General features: G+C 41.9%; 3 protein-coding genes and 1 long non-coding RNA gene across 5 annotated transcripts; 1 reads left to right on the top strand and 3 right to left on the bottom strand.

Moving 5' to 3' along the window:
- Positions 1-2191: 2191 nt before the first annotated feature.
- LOC128460241 (uncharacterized) lies at positions 2192-3381 on the bottom strand. The gene is made up of 3 exons (XR_008342189.1): positions 3281-3381; positions 2935-3019; positions 2192-2821 (listed from the first exon to the last, which is right to left on the bottom strand). It is a non-coding gene; the product is annotated as an uncharacterized LOC128460241 (long non-coding RNA).
- Positions 3382-6040: 2659 nt separating this feature from the next.
- Positions 6041-10845, top strand: tcp1 (t-complex 1). Its single transcript, XM_053445325.1, has 12 exons — positions 6041-6199; positions 6668-6753; positions 6839-6967; positions 7422-7519; positions 7624-7734; positions 7875-8056; positions 8416-8542; positions 8888-9063; positions 9200-9323; positions 9510-9702; positions 9808-9971; positions 10445-10845. Exons 1-12 carry the CDS (start codon positions 6127-6129, stop codon positions 10656-10658), a joined length of 1677 nt encoding a protein of 558 aa, XP_053301300.1. The 5' UTR covers positions 6041-6126; the 3' UTR covers positions 10659-10845.
- A 64-nt stretch (positions 10846-10909) lies between these two features.
- Positions 10910-15196, bottom strand: acat2 (acetyl-CoA acetyltransferase 2). Its single transcript, XM_053445326.1, has 9 exons — positions 15023-15196; positions 13919-14053; positions 13648-13829; positions 13179-13296; positions 12943-13086; positions 12382-12504; positions 12131-12285; positions 11928-12038; positions 10910-11640 (listed from the first exon to the last, which is right to left on the bottom strand). The coding sequence occupies exons 1-9, from the start codon at positions 15069-15071 to the stop codon at positions 11470-11472; spliced, it is 1188 nt and encodes a 395-aa protein (XP_053301301.1). The 5' UTR covers positions 15072-15196; the 3' UTR covers positions 10910-11469.
- A 1222-nt stretch (positions 15197-16418) lies between these two features.
- Positions 16419-22759, bottom strand: wtap (WT1 associated protein). Of its 2 annotated transcripts, none has more exons than XM_053445090.1 (8): positions 22575-22759; positions 21979-22016; positions 21810-21865; positions 21649-21707; positions 21411-21535; positions 20148-20326; positions 17751-17905; positions 16419-17633 (listed from the first exon to the last, which is right to left on the bottom strand). In XM_053445090.1, the coding sequence occupies exons 2-8, from the start codon at positions 22006-22008 to the stop codon at positions 16984-16986; spliced, it is 1254 nt and encodes a 417-aa protein (XP_053301065.1). In that variant the 5' UTR covers positions 22009-22016; positions 22575-22759; the 3' UTR covers positions 16419-16983. The 2 variants fall into 2 exon arrangements, with proteins under 2 accessions (XP_053301065.1, XP_053301066.1); XM_053445091.1 differs by lacking the exon at positions 22575-22759 and adding an exon at positions 22397-22561.
- Positions 22760-23874: the final 1115 nt, after the last annotated feature.

The following is a 23874-nucleotide window of genomic DNA, read 5'->3' as shown; positions in this document are numbered from 1 at the left end:
CAACTGCTCTCTCCTCACTGGGAAGAGAGAAATCTAAACTCTGAGTGCACCACTCAAACAACTATAATTCAGAAACTATAAGTCCTATCTGTGAAATAAAGACATCGGGAGAATTCCAAGACTTTGCCGGACACACAGATATATTTGAAATTTGTGAGAGTAAAAAAATGGGACCGTGTGAGCAAGTTATGCAAGTTGATGCTCCTTCCAGAAAAGTTTTCTCTGAAATAACATTAGACCCAATAGAGAGGGATTGTTTTTTTCCTTAAAGCAGCTACACACCTCATGTAATGTGCTCCTAGCATTAACTTAAGCTTCCGTCAACTTGTCCTTCAACACATTCAAACTACACATTAACCAAAAAATCACCAGTAAATTTTTTGGGGAAATAAAACTTCCCTCATCAATCACCATGACACCAAGCCCCTTTAATTTGAATTTGAATCTGAATTTGATTGGCAGTGATGGAAGCTGTTGTTTTTTTACTTTATCTTAAATACTAAAGTTAAACACCAAGGTTAATCTTCCCAATGTTACAAAACACATCGTTTGGTAGAATAAGATGTGAAATGGAAACATTTCCTGGTGCTACAGGTGTTTTGTCCACAATGCCTCGCTCTGCCTGGCCTCGGTGACCTAACGCTACTTAGCATCACGTTAACACATATCACTCATTAAGATAAGCAGCAGAAAACACAAAAGAAGCCAGCAACAATATTTTCACATTTGTCATAAAAGCAACAGAAAACCGCACATTATCAACATGTAACAGCAGAAGCTTCATATTATACAGTGGTTTAATTTCAAACTTGAATAATGAGCCTGAATTGTATTGGTTAGCATGCTGGGTAAATACAGAGAGAGGGTGAGACATGACTTACCTCAGTCAAGGTCAGAGTGCAATAGCAGCTGTCTTAAAAGTTAACAGTATTTAAAGCAATCAACAGCCAATCAGAGGTCTCCTATCAAAATACCAAATTTGATGCTGTTCATCAAAGCATCAAAGGAGGTATTGAGAGAGTGTCCCTGTCAATCAAAATAATCTTCTATTTCAAATCTTAGCATCTGGTTGCTATGGTGATATAACCACCTACTGATGAGGAAGTTTTGCAATCATTTATTTCTGTAAATAAAAACAGGACGTTTCATTTTGGTGGACTTTTAATTGCGTCATTCTTGCAGCATCTGATCTTTAATTTTTTTAATGGCTCCTGTCTTATCACCTTCTTGTCTTAGTATTTATATATATATATATATACATATTATATATATATATATATATATGTTTATATACATTAACATATGCATGTAATAAATGAAACAAAATACATTGTTCATTTCTTCGTGTAACTCTTAGCCGCAGTATTTCATCACAAACGAACATGTGAACATTATACAACCCAGGATATTTCCAAACAAAATTCAGACTTAAATAGTTTAAATTTATTTTACCAAGAGGTTCATGTCACACTGTATGGAGAATATTTAAGATAAGACGATTTTCTACAACCACAAATTCCATTGCACAAGTGTTTTGCAGCAGAAAATACCTTCATAGGTGTCTATGGATGAGAGTAATTCAACTCAGAGCTCAAACAAAACCTAAAGAATCACGGAGACGGATGACCAATTACAATACATATGATTAACTGGATATGAAATGACCTCTACAAGAGGATATGACATTTTGATCATTTTGCGCAGCCCTAGTTTTCATTGAAATGCTTGTTCTCTCACATGAAAATACTTTGTTCTTTAAAATGCACAACAATGTTTGTCAGTAGGACTTCCTGATATCTTCCTCAACGATGAATGGACACACATTCTGTTCATCCACCGACTGCCCTACCTTACACATGGCATGACAGTATGATTTTGAAGGTCGGATTTCAAAAACATCTCAGAGTTAATTTTTACTGTTTTAGATTCTTAGTACTGGAGATTCTTAACATCTTTCTGTCTAAAGTTGATTTTAGGTCTATTTAAGAAGACGTGTACTGTTTGTAGTGATCTATTAATGCAAAATGCAACAAATTGGTAGCCAACATGGTCTATCAATGAGGCCTAACTGGTTTGACTGCTATAGAGGCTGTTGGAATATATGAACTTCATTTGTTTGGTTAATCTTTATAGTTATTTCTAGTTTCTTGGTAGTTGTTTGTTCTGCCTTAAAAGATATAAAACAAGCACGACGATTTCCATGACTTTTATAACTTCAGACGACAAGAAATAGCAAATAACGATTCAAAGGGAGCAAACAACATGGAACCTCGAACAAACACAGGAGAAATGATACATGTAAAATGATTTAGAACAGTCAATTATATTAATGATTAGATAATAAGATATAACAAATACGATTCTTAGTTTCAAAATGTACTCAAAGGAGAGACGTTTAAATGTGCAAGAGTATTGACATTGACAAATGTGACAACTGAAACAATAACATTTGTATTGGAAGCTATCAAATCTGCACCATCAGCAAATGTAGTCATCCTTATAAATCCTAAACATCTCATTTAATTCAATTCAAAAATATATCAGGTAGCACTATTTTGACATGTGACCATCAAATACTACAAATTGCAGCACTGACTGAGCTTTCTCATAGGTTTGACCCAATAGTTAAGTCTCTGGGCTTCAGAAGAGAGTTTCCCTTTAAGTGCCACAATAAGAATCCTTTTCCAACAGGTTGGACATCTCCATCCACGACTTGTCCCACTGCACCTCCGTCACATCCAACTTGGTGGCAGGAAGCACCCCTGCTGGAACTTCCTGTTTGGAAACAGGCCAGCAGCTCCAAGTGCAGAACTTCTGGTACCTTCAGGAAAATACAACAGGCAGTGAATCATTTACTTCACCACCTGTTGGGCTTGTCGTTCATGCAGTAGACAGTAGGAAGTCAAGACGGATGAAAATTTTATAAATACTAACCTGTAGTGACAAACGAGCCAAACAGTCAAAGGAATGACGATCAGAAGTAGAACCCCACATGAAGCAATGATCCATTTCCAGGAACCTGATCAAATTTGGTGCAGCTTGATTGTATTTAAGGGGACTGCTGGGCCTTGTTGAATATGCGCTCTACTGAGTCCCATTGTAGTTTCTTTCATCTCATTAGATCCTGAGGGATCTTCCTGATGAAATTAGACCTTGATGAAAAGACAGAGCAGGAGGAGAACCAGACAACCAAAAGGCTTCACTCAATAATGGAAAATGTGTTGATTAATATTGAGTATTTCCTCCAAAACAAGTAGATGTATATGAATAAGAAAAATACCAGTGGAGGCTGGAGTCTCCTCTGATGTGAAGTTTCCTAAAAGAAACAACAGTTGATATGTGACACTGATCCACTTCTATAGAACACACAGCAGAGTGATGATGTTCAGCTGACTTCTGTCCGGTCTCACTGATAACCAGCTCTCTGGACTCTGCAGCTGTCTGTCGTGGGACGCACACCTGTAGAAGCCTTCATCTTCCCGTGTCACATTCTTAAGAGTCATCTTTATGACTCGGTCTGAACCGGACGAACTGTTAGAGTCAATCAATGCTCCGTTTTTAAAGAAGCTGGTTTGTTTGTGTTTGCCGCTCTGATGCTGATAACACAAGGTGACATCGTCATCCGTAAACACAGGGGAGGCTTGGGTCTTCAGAATTATGTCGCTATCTGTGGAAGAAAAATAGAAGGCAAGATTGAACTCCTACTTCTTTTAGCCCCTAAGGATGCTGAATTTTTGCGGGCGCAAACATTCAGCATCCTTAGGGGCTAAGCCCCCCCTTTCTTTCAACCCTAGAAACGCCCCTGGTCCCACCCTCACTAAACTCTCGCAATTAACCCAGACAGGCAGAGCCTCGATTAGCAGAGGACACGGGGGACGAGTCCCATCGCTCAGCGGGGCCACATCACCGGGACGATGCCCGGTATGCCAGATGGCCAGTCCACCCCTGTCCACACTTACCAAGGTCGTACAAACTCAAGAGTTTTTCACAGATTGGGATAATACCCTTCCGAAGCTCGGGAATGGTACCAATTGACCGGGCGTACCCTTATTAGTGTTGATGAAACCACTTTCCACGTTTCTACCACCTTCAGGAAAAAAGTTATTCAAGAATATTTCCTTCGCCTATGTGCTATTAACCCTAACCCTAATTGTAACCCTAACCCTAACTGTGACCCTAGCCTTAATCTACACTTACCAAGGTCGTACAAACTCGTAGATGGTACCAATCGAACTGAAACCTCTTGTTCAGTCTGAAAAGTCCAATAATCAACAAGCCCCTGCCCTCTCCTGTCTGCATCGGTGGGACGGATGTGGAGGTGGTCCCTGCTTACAAGTACCTGGGTGTCACACTGGACAATAAACTGGACTGGTCCACCAACACAGAGGCCGTCTACAAGAAGGGCCTGAGCCGGCTTTATTTCCTGAGGAGGCTCAGGTCCTTCAATGTCTGCAACAGGATGCTGCAGATTTTCTACAAGTCTGTTGTGGCGAGCACCATCTTCTTTGCTGTGGTGTCCTGGCATGCGGGCATCAAGGCAAAGGACGCCAACAGACTGAGAAAACTCCTTAGGAAGGCAGAGTCTGTGGTTGGCTCTAAGCTTGTTACCCTGGAGGAGGTGGTGGAGGAGAGGATGCTGGCAAAACTCCTGGCAATCATGGACAATCCCTCTCACCCCCTCCACAAAACACTGGACAAGCTAAGGAGCAGCTTCAGCCACAGACTCATTCAACCCCGCTGCTCTAAGGAACGATACAGGAAATCGTTCCTCCCAACTGCAATAAGACTGTACAACTCAGCTACCTCTGTCAGAGCCACCATCAGAGAACTGCACTAAATATACCTGTCTCCTTGCACTGTGTACCCTGTAAAACACTCCGCTATGTGTTAATATAAACCATATTGATACTATATATCATTTTATACAATAATATTGTCTTTTGCACACTGTCTACATATTCTTACACTCATAGTATATTATATTATCTATTGTATAGTCAAATACTTATATTTATACCTCTACTATATATCATATCATATTATATCATACTCTTTGTACATTCTTTGTATATAATATTTATACATGTGTACATGTTATTATTATTATATTTACTATTATTATATATACTGTTGCTGCCATTATTACTATATACTGCTATTATACTGGTAGAATTACTATCATATATAAATATATATATTATGTTATATTATATACTATATATACTGTACTATTTGTATATACTGTCTAACAATAACATTACCATCATATCATCAGTACTATTACCATCATCTTGCCACTGCAGCTTATCTACCTATTTATCTTGTGTTCCATTTTTTTTTATTCTTTCTACCTCAATATTTTTTATTTTATTCTATTGTATTGTATTTTATTGTATTCAAATATACCTGCTGCTATGACGACTTAATTTCCCTTCGGGGATGAATAAAGTAATCTATCTATCTATCTATCTATCTAATCAGAACATGTTGTTAACTAATATAAATTAAACATTTCATATACTACATATGAATGAAATATGTATACAAAACATTTTATGTGTTAATTTCTCACAAATCAGTTTAGTCCTTTTGAAATGTGATTCATTGAATTGTTGATGTAGATTATCGGGGGCTGGGCTCGACTAGCGTTGTTGCTTCTCCATGCTCCTTTTTCTTAGGTTAATTTATTCTTTCTCTTATTTATTTATTTCTTTGTTCTTTCTTTGTTTTGTTTCTTCATCTATATAGACATTTTCGAAATAAATACCGGTAAATAAATCGAATCAGATCAAAATGTGCAGCAAGAGGGCGCTCTGACCAACAACCACAATCTACACAGACATACGAAGAAGACGGGGGGTGGCGCGGTGGTTTGGTTGCATGCTGGGAGATGTAGTCTTAAAGTAAAACGTGACAAAAAGTTATTTTCTGATTCTTCACAGCAGCTGATTAACGGCAAACCTAATTAACAAGTGTAAACTCGACCTTCACGTAATCACCTGACGCGTCAACACTTTATAGTTCCCCTTTTTTTCCCCCTTCTCGAACCTTCCGGTTAACGCCGGCTCACCCATAGTGCACCGCGCTGCTGCTTCCTTTCTTCTCGGCTTCTGTGGTGTTTCCAAGATGTCGATGCTAGAAGGTCCGTTAAATGTGCTCGGCCAGAGGACAAGCGGCGAGTCCATTCGCACGCAGAATGGTGAGTTCTTCTACTTCTTTCCTCACAGTTTGGTAAAAAGCGGACATCTTCTCCGCCCGCGTCCGAACACGCTGCAGAGAAACCCCCCGATTCATTCACTGCATGCGACACACGTGTGGCTAATGCTAATGCTAACAAGGAGTGACTCTCTTTTACTCGTTCCTCTTTTAATCGTCCATGGAGATATATACAGTTAGCTCATGCTGCTAACGGCAGCAATTGCATGTTGACGCGCCCGTGTTTGTACCTTTCATTCGCAGCTCCATGAATGAACGGCTATGCTAATGGGCCAGATTGAAAAACACCGTCATGGTCTGAAGGTGTGGTGCCTGTCTGTGCGCCCCACTCAATAAATTGACGGACATTTCATCTGCATTAGATTTGCATGAAGTTAAACTTGCAGCAGAAAGTGGTGTTTGTGTTTAAAAACTGCACAAGCTACTATTAGCATCCTTATTTTCTCCCCAGTCATGGCCGCATCCTCCATCGCTAACATCGTCAAGAGCTCCCTGGGACCCGTCGGGCTCGACAAGATGTTGGTGGACGACATCGGGGTAAGATTTAATATCCTGAATCGATATTTTATTGATTGTTTGAAATGATCAGACATTTTAAAAAAGGGTATTTTTTTTTTGACAGGACGTGACCATAACCAACGACGGAGCAACCATCCTGAAGCTACTGGAGGTGGAGCACCCAGCCGCAAAGGTCCTGTGTGAACTGGCTGAGCTGCAGGACAAGGAGGTCGGCGATGGGACCACGTCTGTGGTGAGCTGAGGGGCAACAGCTGCTCCCACCATATTTACAGCTCCCTGCTTAAAAGGCTGCTTCAGATCAGGGAGAATGGATGTTGCTTTGTCCAGTTTTACTTATTTTTGGCTGGAAACATGCCATGACTGCTGTGATCAAAAGAATAATCCTGTTTTAGTACCGTACATCTGCTGACCTTACGGATGTATGGCTATGCTAACAGGAAAGAGGAACTGTCCGTCAGTGTTTGAACGGGTCGTGCAGCCTCATTTCTGCCAACCCTAACGAAACACAGATGGCACAGATTGAAATCACATCATGACATAGACAATTATTGATGCTGTAATGACCCAAACCATTACTCTTTGAGGGTTAAGGACAGGATGTCCCACCTTCTTAAGTCCTGTGAAACTAATTAGGATTCGTGTTTTTGTGCTGTACAAATTTGATTGATTCATGTGCATTCCTTCAGGTGATTCTTGCCGCAGAGCTGCTCAAGAGTGCTGATGAGCTGGTGAAGCAGAGGATCCACCCGACGTCAGTCATCAGTGGATACCGTCTGGCTTGCAAGTAAGAAGCTAACGTCTAGTCCCGCTCTCGCATTCGCTCATTGATTTGCATGGTACGTTGCGGTGTTTCTGACATGCAAACTGTTTTTTCAACCCACTTTCCAGGGAGGCAGTGCGCTACATCAATGAGAACCTCACTATTGGGACAGATGACCTGGGCAGAGAGTGTCTAATCAATGCAGCCAAGACCTCTATGTCTTCTAAAATCATTGGAGTGTATCCTTTCATCTGTATGAGGCAGGGTTGAAATGTTTTGTCAGGACTCTTGTACTACTTGTTTTTCCTAATTTCACAAGGATTTTCTTGGATTTAAGTTTCTCTTTTCTGTGTATGTACCTTGACTTCTGAGCCTTCAGTGATTCAGACTTCTTTGCCAACATTGTGGTGGATGCTGCCCTGGCTGTGAAGTTTGTGGATGGCAGGGGTGTGGCTAAATACCCCATCAACTCTGTTAACGTGCTGAAAGCCCACGGCCGCAGCCAGAAAGAGAGCTTCTTGGTCAATGGATATGCTGTGAACTGCACCGTCGGCTCACAAAGTGAGTTTGTCATCAGCTCACATTCACAAATTCTACTTTAAGTTGGGATTTCTTTTCATGAGCCTCATTTTGTAATGGTTCATACATAATTGCAGCTGGTCAAACTCCCATTTAAATTTACTGCTATGTCTTGTCATGGTGTATGCAGCGATACGCGTGGGAGAAAGCAAATTGGTTTTGAAAAGAATAGTCACAGTAGTTTGTCTACTGGGGCACCTCTTTTCTGGCCAGACAGTTGAATGTTGATCTTAAATGAGGCTATTTGTGATTAAGTACTTGATGATTTGTGTGACTAAGTCAAATATGATTGCTCTTTGGCTATCTCTCATTAAACATGCCGTTTTCTGTTTTTTCCAAAGGCATGGTAAAGCGCATTGTTAACGCCAAGATTGCTTGCCTGGACTTCAGTCTTCAGAAAACCAAAATGAAGATGGGAGTCCAAGTCATTATCAGCGACCCCGAGAAGCTCGACCAGATCAGACAAAGGTTGGCCATGTTAAATTTTCATGTTTAGCTTTCTCACACACACACACACCTGTCAAAATCTTCCCATTTTAATTTGCTGTGATGCTGACTCAATAGTTTACACAGTGATACGCGTGGGAGAAAACATACACAGCCACGAGTCAAGGCAGCAGCTTCTCTCTGAGCTGTTGGACGACTTGTGGCCTGGACACATTTCCTGCAATACCTTTCCATGTGTACAATAAATCATGATTTTATTGTTTTGGAAAATCCGCACAAAGATTACAAAGATTAACGGTACATATGTTGTTCTGTCTGATATTTCAACATCAATGTTGACACATAAAATATGCTTTGTTGCTTCAGGGAATCTGACATCACCAAGGAGAGGATCCAGAAGATTTTGGCAGCAGGTGCCAATGTTGTACTGACCACAGGTGGCATCGATGACATGTGCCTCAAGTACTTTGTGGATGTAGGAGCCATGGCAGTGAGGAGGGTCCTCAAGAAGGACCTTAAACGCATCGCCAAGGCCACAGGAGGTGAGAGGCGAGCATACAGTGTCTTTGTTTTGTGGTTTTTAAACGATTGGGCTCTGTATCTCAGTATGTGTTTGATTTGTCTTTTTACTGTCTAGTCATGTTTTGATATTGAATACTTAGTTATTTCCATTCTCAGCTACTGTCTGCCCATCCCTGACCAACCTGGAGGGCGAGGAGACATTTGAGGCCACGATGCTCGGCCAGGCTGAGGAGGTTGTGCAGGAGCGTGTCTGTGACGATGAGCTCATCCTGGTCAAGAAGTGAGAATTGCGACTACTTGAATCTCTTTGCTTCTGTAACATTGGATGGTAAAGAGTGTTGAACTGTTGAGCTATGTTGAGAAATCAAATTCTAACAAGTGCACCTCAACTGTAGCTCTTGCAGCAGATGGGAAAACCTGCTGAATTAACTGCTGCTTCTGTTTTCTCCTAACTTTTACTCCTCAGTACCAAAGCACGCACATCAGCCTCCATCATCTTGCGCGGGGCCAATGACTTCATGTGTGACGAGATGGAGCGCTCTCTGCACGATGCTCTCTGCGTTGTCAAGAGGGTTCTGGAGTCCAAGTCTGTAGTACCAGGAGGAGGCGCTGTGGAGGCAGCTCTTTCCATCTACCTGGAGAACTATGCTACCAGCATGGTGAGCTCTCAGTATATTCTGAGATAAAAACGTGCTTACTTTGTTCGGATGTTAACAGGTAAACTGTCTGAGCTGAATTTTAACTCATCAGCTTTGTTTCTTCAGGGTTCTCGGGAGCAGTTGGCCATCGCTGAGTTCGCTCGCTCTCTCCTCGTCATCCCTAAGACGCTGGCTGTGAACGCAGCACAGGACTCCACTGATCTGGTGGCCAAGCTTCGCGCTTTCCACAACGAGGCTCAAGTTAACCCTGAACGCAAGAATCTGAAGTGGTGAGTATTTTGTGACGCAATAAAGTTTTTACAAACTTCCCCTTAAATAGTTTCCAGTTTCTGCAAAGACCACAGAATAACCGTCTCTACTGAGATTCTTGTGAGCCCCTTGAAAACGAGATGACAAATCTCAAGGAGTCTATCCAGTGACAATAACATTTATTTACTTATGCTCGTAGCAGCTGGAAAGTAAGACTGCCAAGTGGACCTAGATCAATACTTTGCAAAACTTGTTAGCCCATCAGTGACCAATCAACAACATATAATAATTAAATGATTTTATGTAGTTTAAGCCAAAAATAATTTATTCCAGCTTCTAAAATGTGAATATTTGCCCTTTTTAAAGTCCTATGATGGTAAACTTAATATCTTTGAGTTATGGAGTGTAAAATAATTTAGTTTCAGCCCCCATCATCCGTTTGTAAGTAAAGTGGCAGTTTTAGATGACTTATTTAACGTTGTGTGTCCTATAGGATCGGTCTGGACCTGGTGAACGGCAAGCCGAGAGACAACCGTCAGGCTGGCGTGTACGAGCCAACCATGGTCAAGACAAAGAGCCTCAAGTTTGCCACTGAGGCCGCCATCACCATCCTCCGCATTGACGACCTCATCAAACTGTTCCCAGAGCAAAAGGAGGGCGGGCAGTCGTACCAGGAAGCCATGCAATCAGGATCTCTGGATGGTTGAAGAGGCTGCGATTGGTCCTGATAAGTTCAACACCTGTATTTATACATATGGAGCGCTTCATGGCTGTAGCTCTAGTGTAGGCCGTGCACTTAGCCTGTTTACTGTTGTCTCTCTGCGCTCGTTCCCAGAGGAACTGTTAAGTGATTTGTTTTTGGACACTCAATAAAGCTTCAATGGTTGTAAATTACCACTGATTTGTTAATTCAAATTGTTGTGATTACTTTGCAAACGTGTAAAATAATTTGACAATGGTTTTTCATTTTTTTTATTCATGTTTGACAGCTAGATGACAGGAGACAAACATCTGGTTATTAACAGGAAGCACTAGGTCAAAGAGAGGCTGGTGTACTTATCCTTATGGCACTTTACGGACTTAAGGCTGCTGCACATCGATGAGAGGAAGAGGGTAGAAGATACTGGAATGTTGACTAGGTTTTTCATAGCAAGCAAAATCTATTAAAAACTTAAGATAATCAATAAATTACAGGTTAAAAATTAAATGAGGCTTTACAGAGAAAATAACCTGTTTGCTAAGACAGTTTGTCTTAGTTGTAGAGTTAATAACTAAAAACGGCTTAGTTAGTTTCACAGCTGACACCTGAGAATAAAAATTCACGTTGAGCCTGGCATTGTTATTGAACATCTATCATAGCAACACATTCATCAAATCTGCCTTTAGAACAGTGAATGGAAGAACCCAGGTAAACCACAACCCTTTGCCCTGTAGTGTAAACAATGAATGTTCCCTTTGTCCTTTTAAATATAAGATGAGAGAAAAGTGCGATCCATATAGCAGTGTTAAATATTTCCCTCAGACCCTCTCCACACACATGGCGATGCCCATCCCCCCTCCGATGCAGAGGGACACCACTCCCTTATGTCCTCCGGTCCGCTGCAGTGCGTGCAGCAGCGTCACCAGCACCCTGCAGCCAGACATGCCGATAGGGTGGCCCAGAGAAATGGCACCACCGTTCACATTCACCTGAGGAATGGAAGAAGGGATTTGAATGTAATTTCAGTGTTGCCATGTGTAGATTAACTCCAGAGAGACACAAGAGAAGAAACTATGAATCATTTTAATTCACTAGATCAAGTTTTTGATAAGATTTTTTTACATGATCTGATCCAGATCTTCACCAATCTTTAATGGATTCTTCCTTAGGTCATCCTCCACAATTCATTGGTTATAAAAGTTTTTGCTTAATCCTGCTAAACAAATGTACAAACTACCACAGACGAGAACAACATCCTTGGCTTCAGGTAATTTACCTTGTCAACATTCAGGCCGAGCTCTTTGACCACAGCGATGGACTGAGCAGCGAACGCCTCGTTGATCTCGTATAAGTCCACCTGGTCCAGCTGCCAGCCGGCCTTCTCCACCTGTCCCAACACGATGAGGGATAAATATTAGGAACAGATAATCATTGTCTAGTCTGGTCAGGTTTTACATTTAAGTGCCAACAACTTCTCACCGCTTTCCTGATGGCCGGTATCGGCCCAGTTCCCATGATGGACGGCTCGAGACCAGCTTGAGCCCACGATGCAATTCTGGCCATTGGTTTGATGCCACGCCTCTCAGCCTCCGATTGGCGCATTAGGACGGTCGCTGCTGCTCCGTCATTTATACCTACAGCAAGAATGATCTTAATGTCAGTTATGAATTCAGTCCTCTTCAGTCAGACAATCTCAATGTAAATCATAGTTCACAAGCTCCAACTCAAACCTGAGGCATTTCCAGCAGTGACGGTGCCACTGCTGTCCTTGATGAAACAGGGTCTGAGCTTGGCCATGCCGTCCATGTTGCTGCCGTGGCGAGGAAACTCGTCCACCTTCACCTCCACTGGACCTAAAGCAGAAGCAACGTGAATTCCAAAGGCAATGACTGTCAGCCAAAAAGCAACGACTCACTGAATTCCCGCCGGTTACTTTATAAAGGCTCGTTGGGGCCTTGTGATTCTAATCCTGTTTGATTTGTATAATAGGCCAGGTTTTACTGTGTGGGAGAGAATAAAAGCCGCCAGATGTTTAATAAGCACCGTAATAAATGTTTGAGATGTTAAACAGTCACCTATCAAACTCCACTGGCACGCGAGAGACAATAAGTGCCTCTAATATTTCAGACTTATTAAGTTTAACCCAAATGCCGTCGACTCGCAAGACACAGAGTTATTGCCACTGGGCCCCCGGACCCCCCTGACTTGCTGCTCTACATCTTTGTGGAAAGCTCAGGGCTGATGGGCTATAAGTATAACTTTAATTATAAATACAACAGATATAAACAAACCTTTTCTGGACGGCACCATGACGGGGACAATCTCCTGATCAAAATGTCCCGCTTTCTGTGCAGCCTCGGCTTTGTTCTGGGACTGGACAGCAAACCGGTCCTGCTCCTCTCGACTGACGGCCCACTGCTTGGCCACGTTCTCCGCTGATGAAACAGAAACGAAACATGTTATCACAATGTCAACATAAAACAGAGACCACTGGCTGCTCTGTTAGAAATACCACACAAATCCACACCTGTGACGCCCATGTGGTAGCTGTGAAAGGCGTCCGTCAGCCCGTCGGCCACTATCGAGTCCTGCAGGGAAGCATCACCCATCCTCACTCCTGCTCGCATGTGCAGTGTGTGAGGAGCCTGAGAAGGTGAAGGAAACAGGAAGGGCATTTACACCCAAGGCTGACTCATTCGTTTTTTTACTTTTTAAATACTTCTGCCGATTTAAAACTGAATGTTTTAATACAGACACCCTAACAATACTTTTTTCACAACCAACATTTGAAAACCCAAAGAATTCAAATTCCGACCAAGCTAAAAATCAAGTACAAAAAGTATAAAACATTAGTTGAAGTCTAATTTTTGATTTTGGTGCTTGTAAACTTTCAATGTTCTATGTAAATCACACATTACTTCCATATCCCAGACCCTGCAGCCTTATCCATCATCAACTTCATATCACACCCTGGCAGTTTTTGTCTTGGAACTTACCCTGCTCATGCTCTCCATGCCTCCTGCCACCACCACAGTGGAGTCTCCAGTCTGGATGGACTGAGCTCCCAGACACACAGACTTCAGCCCAGAGCCACACACCATCTGACAGCTCCATGCCGGGACAGGGTACGGGATACCGGCCCCAACGCTGGCCTGACGCGCCGGATTCTGACCTTGACCTGAAGTCAATGATTGAAAAAAAAAAAATGCGGTCAAAGGTGACATTACTCAACTTAAATGATAACACGACATGTGACCTTTTATCTACCTGCAGTTAGGACGTGTCCCATGATAACCTCAGAGACCTCCTCCGGCTTCACACCGGCCCGCCTCAGAACGTCTTTGATCACCACTGAACACAGGTCGTGCACAGGCACCGAGGACAGGGAGCCGCTCAAAGACCCTGTGTGGGGAGAAAATATGGTAACATGAGCACATAATGAGCAATGTTATGAATCAAAGGTTATACAAGAGTAAATAAATAAATAGAATTATCTAAAAATATGTACTTTTTTGGCCAATTAGTGATTATCTACATGTATAATCTTTGACTTCACTGAAAGAAATGGTCTAAACAATTGTATTTATATTTAATACTGTTTTTCAAATGTTTGTATGCTTCACATCTGTATTTGTTCCTGCTTCTTTAATCCTGTAAAGCAGGTTGAGTTAGATCTCTATATATTAATATTTGCCTTCATTAAGAAACAGGTGTGTCAGATTACAGACAGTACATGATACACATCAGGTGGTAAAGTCTTATCATTTGCACAACTATGACTCAGCACATCTAACTAAAATGTTTGGGAACATTCTCTGTGAACATTTGCATTTCTTTAATCTCATTTCTTTGCATTTTATCATTGTCTATTTTAACACTGTGCAGCTCTTTACACTTATACACACAGAAACCCTTTTATCGTATATTTCTGCTTAATATTTATAATATGATTTGCAATCATTTTTTACCATTTGATTATTCCTTAAATAAGAATACAAACTACCTTGAAAGTGGAATAACTACTTGAGTCTGTTTCTGTGACTGTAGTTTTCTAGTAGTCAGCCAATGACAGGAGGCTCGTGCGCCGTGGCACTATGACCAGCCAGCCAATCAACAGCCAGAGAATACTCCGGACACGAGCGAGAACCAATCAGAGCTCAGCCTCACTTGACGTGTTTACTTCAGCCACTTAAGTTAATTGGAAAAAGAGAAATTAAAGTAAAAGCGGATCTTGCGGACACAAGTAAACACGAGGAGACGTTTTCGTCGCGGAAATAATTAATTACCGGCGCAGCTTTATGAGCAACGAGCTACCAGAGGATAGCATGAATCAGGAAGTGATGTTTCTGTCATTATGAATGAATACGGTACCGATGGGTGTCCGGGCGGCGGAGACGATGACCACGGGATCCGGGTTCATGTTGGCAGGAGGCTGGTTGGAGGTGAGAGTCGCTGGTTCAAGTTGCTGCTGCTGATGCTGCTGCTGGTGATGGTGATGGTGGGGATAGTGGTTGTGATGGGATCCGTCCTCTGACTGAGCTCTGTTGACACGGTCTTCTTCTTCTTCTCTCGCTTTGCTGGCTGATCGCAAACATCTAACGGTGCGTAGCGCCACCTACTGTACAAGAGTGTGTGTAACATGCCATCATGTCATTTAACACAATCCCTTCAATTCTACCTCTACGCCTGGTGTTTTAAAAAGTTGTCTTCCTCTCCCCTTCACGTCCTTTATTTTTATTTTTTTATTTTATATACCTATTTCTTTCTTTCTTATTTATTTTTTTATTGGATTTTCTGCTTTCTTTCTTTTCTCTGCTTTGTCTTGCAGCATTTTTGTATGTAATTGTATTGTAATAATCCCAAAAAATACAATAAAAACGTGTTAAACATAAAAGTTGTCTTCCTGATGTCTCTTATTCCCCAAACCCCCATTAAATCCCACACTTTCTGCACTTGATCCTGGAAGCTTAGTCTTTCTGCTTCGTTACAATCATGGATGGGTTACTACATGTGCTGTGTTTTCTATAACCCGATAGTTACTTTTGTCACTGTTCCTCTTCCCCATTATAAACAAAGGTGTCCTTTAGTATTGTGATCTTTGTCATGTTTTGAGGACTTCCTCCCTTCTGTTGCTTTCTATGAAGTTCATGGTTATGACTTGATGGTTATTGTATATTATATCTCCTTCCTAGCTCCAAATTTAAAATGTGACAATAATCATACACAGTAGACCACATTCTTTAAGCTGAGTTATTGTTCGTTTTGTCATTTTCTACATTCATGCTTGATTTTATTTTTACAAACTAATGAACAAAAAATATTTATTTCACAAGTACCGCATTTCCTGTGGCATCAAAAAAAGAACACTCTTACTTCCTATCAGTATTGCACAATTTTTTCGACAGTTCCTGTATATTTCTCTGATCCTCTTATGCTGCTGTTACTCTGGATTTCTCTTCAAAGAAAGTTTGCCTTTATTTTACACGACATGTTGTATTTATTTCAGATTCATCTCTATGAAGGCCATGGTGAAAACACTTTTTTTAATATATACTTTCATAATTCTTTGGTTGCAGTAAATGTTAATTACTTCCAATAATTACTTTTCTTTAAAAGCAAGTAGCTCAGGCTGCTGGTTTTCGCACAAACCCTTTTAATTTGCAATCTCCAGCTAAGACAGCAACTTATAGGTCTATATAAAGTACCGCCAAGTTTTCATACTACTGCATTTAGTGATAGTTACTGGTAATAATGGCTGTCACTCCACTGTATTAAAAATCTTTATTGGTATTTGGTCAGTACATGAAAAGGACTGAAGTCAGAATAATATGAACATCGCATATAAACTACTCACAATTCAACTGAATTTTTCAACAGAACTTTTTTTTGTCAATGAAAAATTAAAACTGTATTAAAAAAAGAAAAGAACACAGGCCAACATCTAAAAATGACCTTGAATACTGCGAAGCTACCGTAATTAAGTGATTTTACTGACTTTTGACGATGAGTTACAACACCAGATGCCTGATTTCAGTGTGAAGAGCTCAAACAAGAACAGCATAGACGTGCTCAAATAAACAGCAGAGAGAAAGGAACTAGTTTTAAATCATACACCCACGCAATTCAAATCTAACATTAACCCTGTCCCGTTATATCCCCCGTTTAGCAACACAAATATGACAGAGGCATCACGATAGGCAAAGGGGCAGAGGGTGAAAACAAAATGTCTTGGACAGCAGCGCTGTGTTACAGACTATGCATTTGTTGCCTTGTTTGTATATTGTATAAAAAGAAATTTTAAAAAGGAAAAGACAGGTACATGTCAACGTACATTACAAAACGGCATTGTCGCTCGTGCTGGAGTCCAGGCCGTTCTGGGTGTGCCGTGACCCTGTAGTCCTCGTGCCCTTGGTCACCACGGCGGCCTTGTCCTCGTGGGGGTCGGTGGTGGAGTCTGTGTCATTGGAGTGCTGAGTCAATGATGTCTCGCTGCCTGTCGGAGAGTCCACGCTCTCGTACCCTGCACTCAGCTGGCTCCCGAAACCCACAGGTCCTCCAACTCTCCCCGCAGCAGTCTGATTCCCTGAAGCCTCCTCTGAGTGGTTGGACAGTTTGGTCTCAGCTTCGCCGGGGCTGCAGACCATGGGGGACATGGGAAAGTCTTCTTCTGTGCTGCTCACCTCCCGGTACAGACTGGGTGTAGTGGTCTCACTCCTCTGGGATGAGTTGCCGTTGCTTGGTCCATTGGAGACCCTCCCGTAGTCTTTGCCCACTTCAGAGGGCACGATCACCTGCTCGGGCTGGGCGGACGGTTCAGTGGATAAGCCAGAAGCAGCGGGTGAAGTCCTGCTGGGTCCGGCCACGGCACCCTGAGTGTGAGTCAGCTGCTGTCGGCTCTCTTTTAACTGCTGCTGCAGGACCAGGATGGTGCTTTGCATCCCTTCTACCTCCTCGTCAAGCTGGATGATGAAGTCATTCAACTCTGTGGGGTTGACCAAGATCAGCGACAGACACATGCAAGTCAAAAATTGAATAAATCAAATCAGAATTCATGAAAAACGATGAGGGTCTGAGATGCAGATGTTGCTCTTGTTCTCACCGTCTTGGCTGCTCTTGAGCTCCTCGCTGTACTTCTTCTGCAGGGCCAGCTCAGCTTCCAGCTGGGCAATGCGCCCCTGGGACAGCTGCCTGCCCAGCTCCTGATTTTCCTGAATCAGCATTCGACACTTGGCCATCAGTTTCTTCCCCGTTTGGCTGTAAGGGAAGCAAGTCTCACATCACAAAGTGAACCAATGGACGAACACGCAAGGCAGAGATGGCATCTGATACGCTTCAGCTGAATGACCCGCTTTGCAGTCAGCACAAACCCTTCAAAAAGGACCATACCTTAATGACTCTCGTCACAACAGTTTTCCATGTTGACCTGACTCCAAATGCAACATATCATTACCAGCTACCAGCAGACAGAACATGTATACAAACAGATTACTTACTGTGGTTGGTCTCAAGTGACCTTTTCTGACTAAATCAAAAGCGCTATTATTCATAGTCATAATTTAAGGTCCTCAATGTAGCTCACAACCCAAACAAGCAACCTAAACCCACACATCTATAAACCAAAACACCCGTTACATTATGTAAACATGTTCATAAAGAGACCAGTAGCAATTCTGTTACTATCAAGTTCTGAAATGCAAAAAAGTGGACTCGCTACATGAACGAGCGTGAAGCACAAGCAGAATCATATCTGAATAAAATATTACAAGTGTAATTTGAAAGAGGACCTGTGGCTACGTGTAGCAAAATAGGAGATACACAACCATCACTTTAAATAAGAGCATGCTGTTTAGTCCAGCATGACTCTTAATTCTAATTTTAAGTATTGTGATTAAGCTTTAAGGAGCCATCATCAAGTTGCTGAATTTACACATAAATGAGATGCAAACAATTTAAAACAATAGTTAACTGCCACCTATAAATGTCTATGGAAGTCATCCGGGATGAAATATGAACAATAATGGCAAAAAATTCAGCAACTGCACCATCTGAAAGTAGAAGTCATTAAACTGGTTCCATTGAACTTGATAAAATCCATGTATGTACATTACTGATTGTAATTTGCAATCATGCACCACATATCTTTAGTCAGTTGCTTGTAAAACTTGTCTCCACAATTAGTACTTATAAAACCATTAATATTATCCAAGATGCTTGGTAGATATGTATCAACAGGCTGTTTACACACTACCACCTCTAATCTGAAAGATCTGAGTGTAAATAAGTGTTTAAAAAAAGTGTAAAATGTAAGAGATTCCACTGTGTGCTCTTATTTTGAAAATAGTGGCTAAAGATTTGTGCTACTCTGGTAAGAAATCTAACTATAAGTGGAAAAAGGCTGAGGGAGAAATTGTGAGGTCAATCACAAAAACACACAGAAATACAATTAATACATTCTCATCAACTCATAACATGACTTGTTAAAAGACATTTGCATTCACAGCTTCAAACAGGACTCATTCACCTACAGCAGTGTGTTTCAATGTGCATCCAAAGAACTAAGCAAAGCTTAAATCGTAAATAAAGTGCAAATTTTACATTTAGTGTAAACAATTAAAGCCAATTGTGCACCTTGATTCACACACACACTGCGGTAAGTGTTTGTTTGAGAGAAACAAGAGAAAGAAAAAATAAATATCAATAAAAAGAAACAAGTCACAAAATAAACATGTAAATAGACTCTACCGTGACTGGGCCCCTGTTCAGAGGCCTAGGCGACTGGACTCTCGTGCCTGAACCATAGTCCCCTGTGGACCGAGGATCTGGCTCCACCACAGTCTCAACGTCATTTCTAGCAGCTCTTCCCCCCCAAAGTCTTACTTTTAGAAGCCTAGAACTTTCCTCATGTTACTGCAATCTGGCTAGACTGTCCAAAAGTCTTTACGGTTCTCAGGCAGACTAGCAGGTATGTGTGTGTGGTGTAATCCACGGTTAAATGTCTTTATAAACCAAGTATAGGGATTGTCTTTAAAATGTTCAATTGCTGTTTAAGGCTAGGGATGCTCCCTGCCTGACTCCACCTCCACCATAACCCCCCTATTTAATATGAGAATTGTCTGGTTTGAGCTGCGGGGGCGGGGAGGGCATATCCATGGCGGGAAGTGAGTGACCACCTCTTCAGGAATAGTCCGGACTCCTTCGGGCCCTTGGACGGTGAGGGGATGCGAGGGGAGAGAGCTGAAACACAAGTGTCACCTGACCATTCTGTCTTTTCACGTTAGGTTATGTGATATGTAGCTGGCACAGTGCGAGAGTACAAAAACAGTTCTGTTCTGCAGTGACTGGCTTTCTGTAAAGTCTGAGTCTCGTGGTGAGTACAGCATGTGTCAGCCTTCCCCCCCACCATTGTTCCTGCATGCCTGCAGTGAGAGTGAGGGGCGTGAGGAAGTCTTGACTTTTTTTGTTTGAAGGAGGGGGGGGTTATTTTGATTGTCTTTACCTATCAGGTGTAAATTTCCAGGCACTCAGTTCATTTTGGGCCTGCTCCAGTTTGTCTTTAGTCTGTTCCAGTTCAGCCTTCATTTTGAGGAAAAACAAGTTGATGGCTGGGTCCACCATGGACGACCGCAGTTGGGCCGCACTCGGTTGTTGGACTTGCTTGAGATACTGGATCTGGGTCTACAGGAAAAAACAAACAAGTGTTAGAAAGTTGTGCGATGGAGCGACATTAGCAATTTACCCAACATCTGATTTGGTATCATTTTGATACGTTTTTTAAAAAAAATTCTAAGTTGAACTCTTGTAGCAATAATGTTGTACGATGTGATTCTTGGACACACCCAGCCAATTATTTTGATTGAACACAGAGCTGACAAATTCAAATCAACAACAAGCCAACCAAAACTCACCCGTCAGAGACATAGTTATACAAATAGTTATCTTAACCTCAACATTTCACTGGGCAAAGGGTGCAACTAACATGTCAACAACCACTTCAGTCCCAGACAATCTCCTACTATTTACAGCTCAGTGGTTAAAAGGAAAATACCTATCAGGCGTCAAGGTTACCATCTTTCCAGCCTCTACCCAGCAGTGTGTGCTCACCTCAGCTGCCCTATAAGAATGACACAGGCTGCTGTAGAGCCACAGGGTGATCTACTACAGATCTGTTATTCTGATAAAGAGCAGCCCTCCTCGACCCATGAATGAATATGACGTACAGCGAAGCGCTCGAAGGATGTCAGGTAATTGATTAGGTGCCTCGTAGGGGAGAATTAAAATTAGGATACATGACTACCATTTTAAGTTTCTGTATGTATGACACAACACTGGTTAACTGTTGCTTACGCTTTGTATTTACAAACAAGACACTTTTGACAGCTTCTTCTAATTGATCAGACTGAGACGGCAGATTCAACACTTGAGAGAATGTGTGAGTTTGTCAGGAGTGGTTGTTAACACAAAATTAGTCAAAACATAAAAAACATAAAATACTTATAGTGTAAATGATTCATAAAGAATGGAAGTGGTGGTTGGATGCAGCCTCAGAGAAACTAGACTTCACTTAGTATTAACAAGTGGCCACGTCTTCCACACTATTAATAATTCATAAGGGGAGTATGAAGGCCAGAGTATCACTAACTCTCAGTCAAAGAGGAGCTGAGGGCAACAGTGGTGGTGGTGGGGGGGGGTGGAGACCCCAAAAGCAAATTCCACCCCGTCATATTAAAAACATTGAAAGAGAAGAAGAGTAGAAACTTACTGTGCACTCTTGCATCTCCTGCTCCTTGGTGGCAAGTCGCATGACCAAGATGTTCTCCCTGCGTGCAGACTCCTGCTGCTGCTTGAGCTTCTCCTCCGACTCCTTCAGGCCCGTGACATCATTGGCTAAGACGTGGAAGAGGGGCAGAGAAAGCAAACGTGTCAAAAGAGAAATCCTTCTCCCCCCCAAAAAAAACAGGCAAATATAGAGATGAGGTGTGACGCAAATGTTTACTTACAACACAGCTCAGCATATTTCGCCTCCAGGACCTGGACATAGGCTTCATGCTGTTTCCACCTAAAACAAACAAAAAAGGTGCAGAAGATTCATGTGCATTTGCTACTTTGTTGAGCTTTCCCACAATTCAATTCACAACAAGAGAACGGGCAGATAACTTACCTTGTGCATAACTCCTCTCTGGCCAGGGTCTTCATGTCAGATTCACTGAGGCGAACCTGTGTGAGGAAAATACAAAAGCAGGGACTGGTTACAGACTGGTCGAGACAAGGAGATAAAATGGCACATTACACGTGACAAATCCGGGAGCAGAAGGCAGAAAGACTCCCACCTTCTTGGGTAGAGGTTCCTCGTTGGTCATGGTGGACTCTGGGGAATAAACAAGACAGAAAAAACATCGTGAATCGCAATTTTGATGTCTTGTGTTTAATCTGCTTCTTCTTCTTCTTCTAAGCAACAACGCACTGGTGTGACAGCTAATGCTAAAATGCTACATAAGATACAGCTTCCAAACACCTACTGCAGATAAACACACGCCAGACACCAAGTTAGCAACATGAACACTTGAATAACTTCAAAATAAGCGCTTATAAAGAGCTGTCGAGCCCGAGGTGTTAGCCAGGGAGACGGGCAGCAGCGGAGGATTGGGAGGATTATGAAAATAAGCACGCTAACGTTAGCCATCGAGTGCTAACAACATATAGCAACCGTTGGGGGAACAAACGGCGGTTCCGAAGCTAACGTGTTACCCGGTGGCAGTGTCTTAATGTCCCGCCTGGCAGCGTGCGACTCCTTGCTGTTTTCGGCTCCTTGTTATCACAAAATGGCGGTGAAGGAAATGACCCCCTCCCCTGCGCTCCTTTTCCTGAAAGTAGCGGGCTCTCGGCTGCGGATCTCGGGCCTCGACTCCGCGGGAGAAACACTCACCAAGACGCGGTCGCTTCGTGGACTCCGTGGCGCCCGGTGGCTTCTGGCGCGACTTCGGTGGAAAAAAAACACGCAACGAGCTGCGGGTTTAAACGTGAGAGACTCGCTTCGGCGTGTCCACCATTGTCCTCCTCTCAGCACACAGGACAGATCGAGTCTGTGCGCGGCTGCCGCTGCACCACAGTGCCGCCTCCACAGCTGCGAGCACAGACAAGAGCTCTCACTCCGCGGCGAGTTGCTGAGAAGAACGAGAGAGGATGTTAAATTAAATTAATATTCAAATGTAAATAAAAGGGAATTGTTAGGGGATATATGGGACGTGAAGAGTTCAAGGTCTCAGCTTGATTTGATTTCATCTTATTCTTTTCTATTTTCTACATTATGCTGGTTAATATTTTATTAATAGAGTTATATGAACACTTTATTAACATGTTATTTTCACGGTTCAAATGTCACATTAAATACAATATAAAAAAAACAGTACACTTTTAATAATATAACATTGCTTCCAATTTTTTGGACTAGTGAATCCTCTAGATAGATAGATAGATATAAACGTTTCTTGCTTTGCTGTCAGAGTACTTTGTAAACTCTTTTTAGTGCTACATAAATAAAGTTTATTCTATTGTTGTTATAATTTCCACTCACATTAATCAATTTAAGGATCAAACTGGTTACACAATGAGTACTTACTTTTGATCTTAACAAAGGCCTTATACCTGTTATACAGTGTGGTATTGGTACTTTTACTTGAATAAAAAGATCAAACAATATCTTCATTCACTGTCGTTATCAATTTTAATGGTTGATAAATAGTTGTGAATATAAACTTTTGCTTGACGTCATTCTTCGTGGATTTTGGACTGGTCTCGTTGGTTTTCTGTTGTGAGTGACTCATTTGCCTCGACCTAGACGATCTCTGGCGTCACCTCCCGTATGGCAGAAGAGGCGTTCACGTGATTCTTTGCTGTTTGTTTAAATACTAACTTGTGCCAATACATTAACATTTATTACAACTTATATTATATTTTATTACGCACTGATCATCATTATTTCAACTCCACGTGTTTCAAACCACAAACACTGTATCAGTTTAAATGAATCGCCTGTATAATAACAGCCCCGCTGCACTTTTCCTGATGTGTCGAAGAATATCATAAAGGCGGGAGGCTTAAAAAATATCATCTATTATATTTTAGCATATTTTCACACTTTAAGGCATTGTCACCATATTCGCATTTATTCATTATGTTTAAATATTTCGGGGAGTTGCCCTGGCCTCGGTTGGAGCAGCAGTTGT

Source organism: Pleuronectes platessa, chromosome 17 (genome assembly GCF_947347685.1).
Source record: "Pleuronectes platessa chromosome 17, fPlePla1.1, whole genome shotgun sequence".
NCBI classification, from domain to species: domain Eukaryota; kingdom Metazoa; phylum Chordata; class Actinopteri; order Pleuronectiformes; family Pleuronectidae; genus Pleuronectes; species Pleuronectes platessa.
Note: the sequence above shows the minus strand (reverse complement) of the source record. Positions and strands in the feature narration are given on the sequence as shown.

Bases quoted from the DNA above. Each gene is read 5' to 3' on its own strand.
- tcp1 (XM_053445325.1), top strand. From the start codon at position 6,127: ATGTCGATGCTAGAAGGTCCGTTAAATGTGCTCGGCCAGAGGACAAGC. The intron at 6,754-6,838 runs GTAAGATTTAAT...TTTTTTTGACAG, and splicing joins TGTTGGTGGACGACATCGGG to GACGTGACCATAACCAACGA. The intron at 8,543-8,887 runs GTTGGCCATGTT...TTGTTGCTTCAG, and splicing joins CTCGACCAGATCAGACAAAG to GGAATCTGACATCACCAAGG.
- acat2 (XM_053445326.1), bottom strand. From the start codon at position 15,071: ATGAACCCGGATCCCGTGGTCATCGTCTCCGCCGCCCGGACACCCATC. The intron at 12,286-12,381 runs GTTTGAGTTGGA...TTCTTGCTGTAG, and splicing joins CACTGCTGGAAATGCCTCAG to GTATAAATGACGGAGCAGCA. The intron at 12,039-12,130 runs GTGAGAAGTTGT...GTGTTGGGACAG, and splicing joins TACCGGCCATCAGGAAAGCG to GTGGAGAAGGCCGGCTGGCA.
- wtap (XM_053445090.1), bottom strand. From the start codon at position 22,008: ATGACCAACGAGGAACCTCTACCCAAGAAG. The intron at 21,708-21,809 runs GTAAGTTATCTG...TGTTTGTTTTAG, and splicing joins AGAGAGGAGTTATGCACAAG to GTGGAAACAGCATGAAGCCT. The intron at 17,906-20,147 runs GTAAAGACAATC...CTTCCCTTACAG, and splicing joins TGGAAATTTACACCTGATAG to CCAAACGGGGAAGAAACTGA.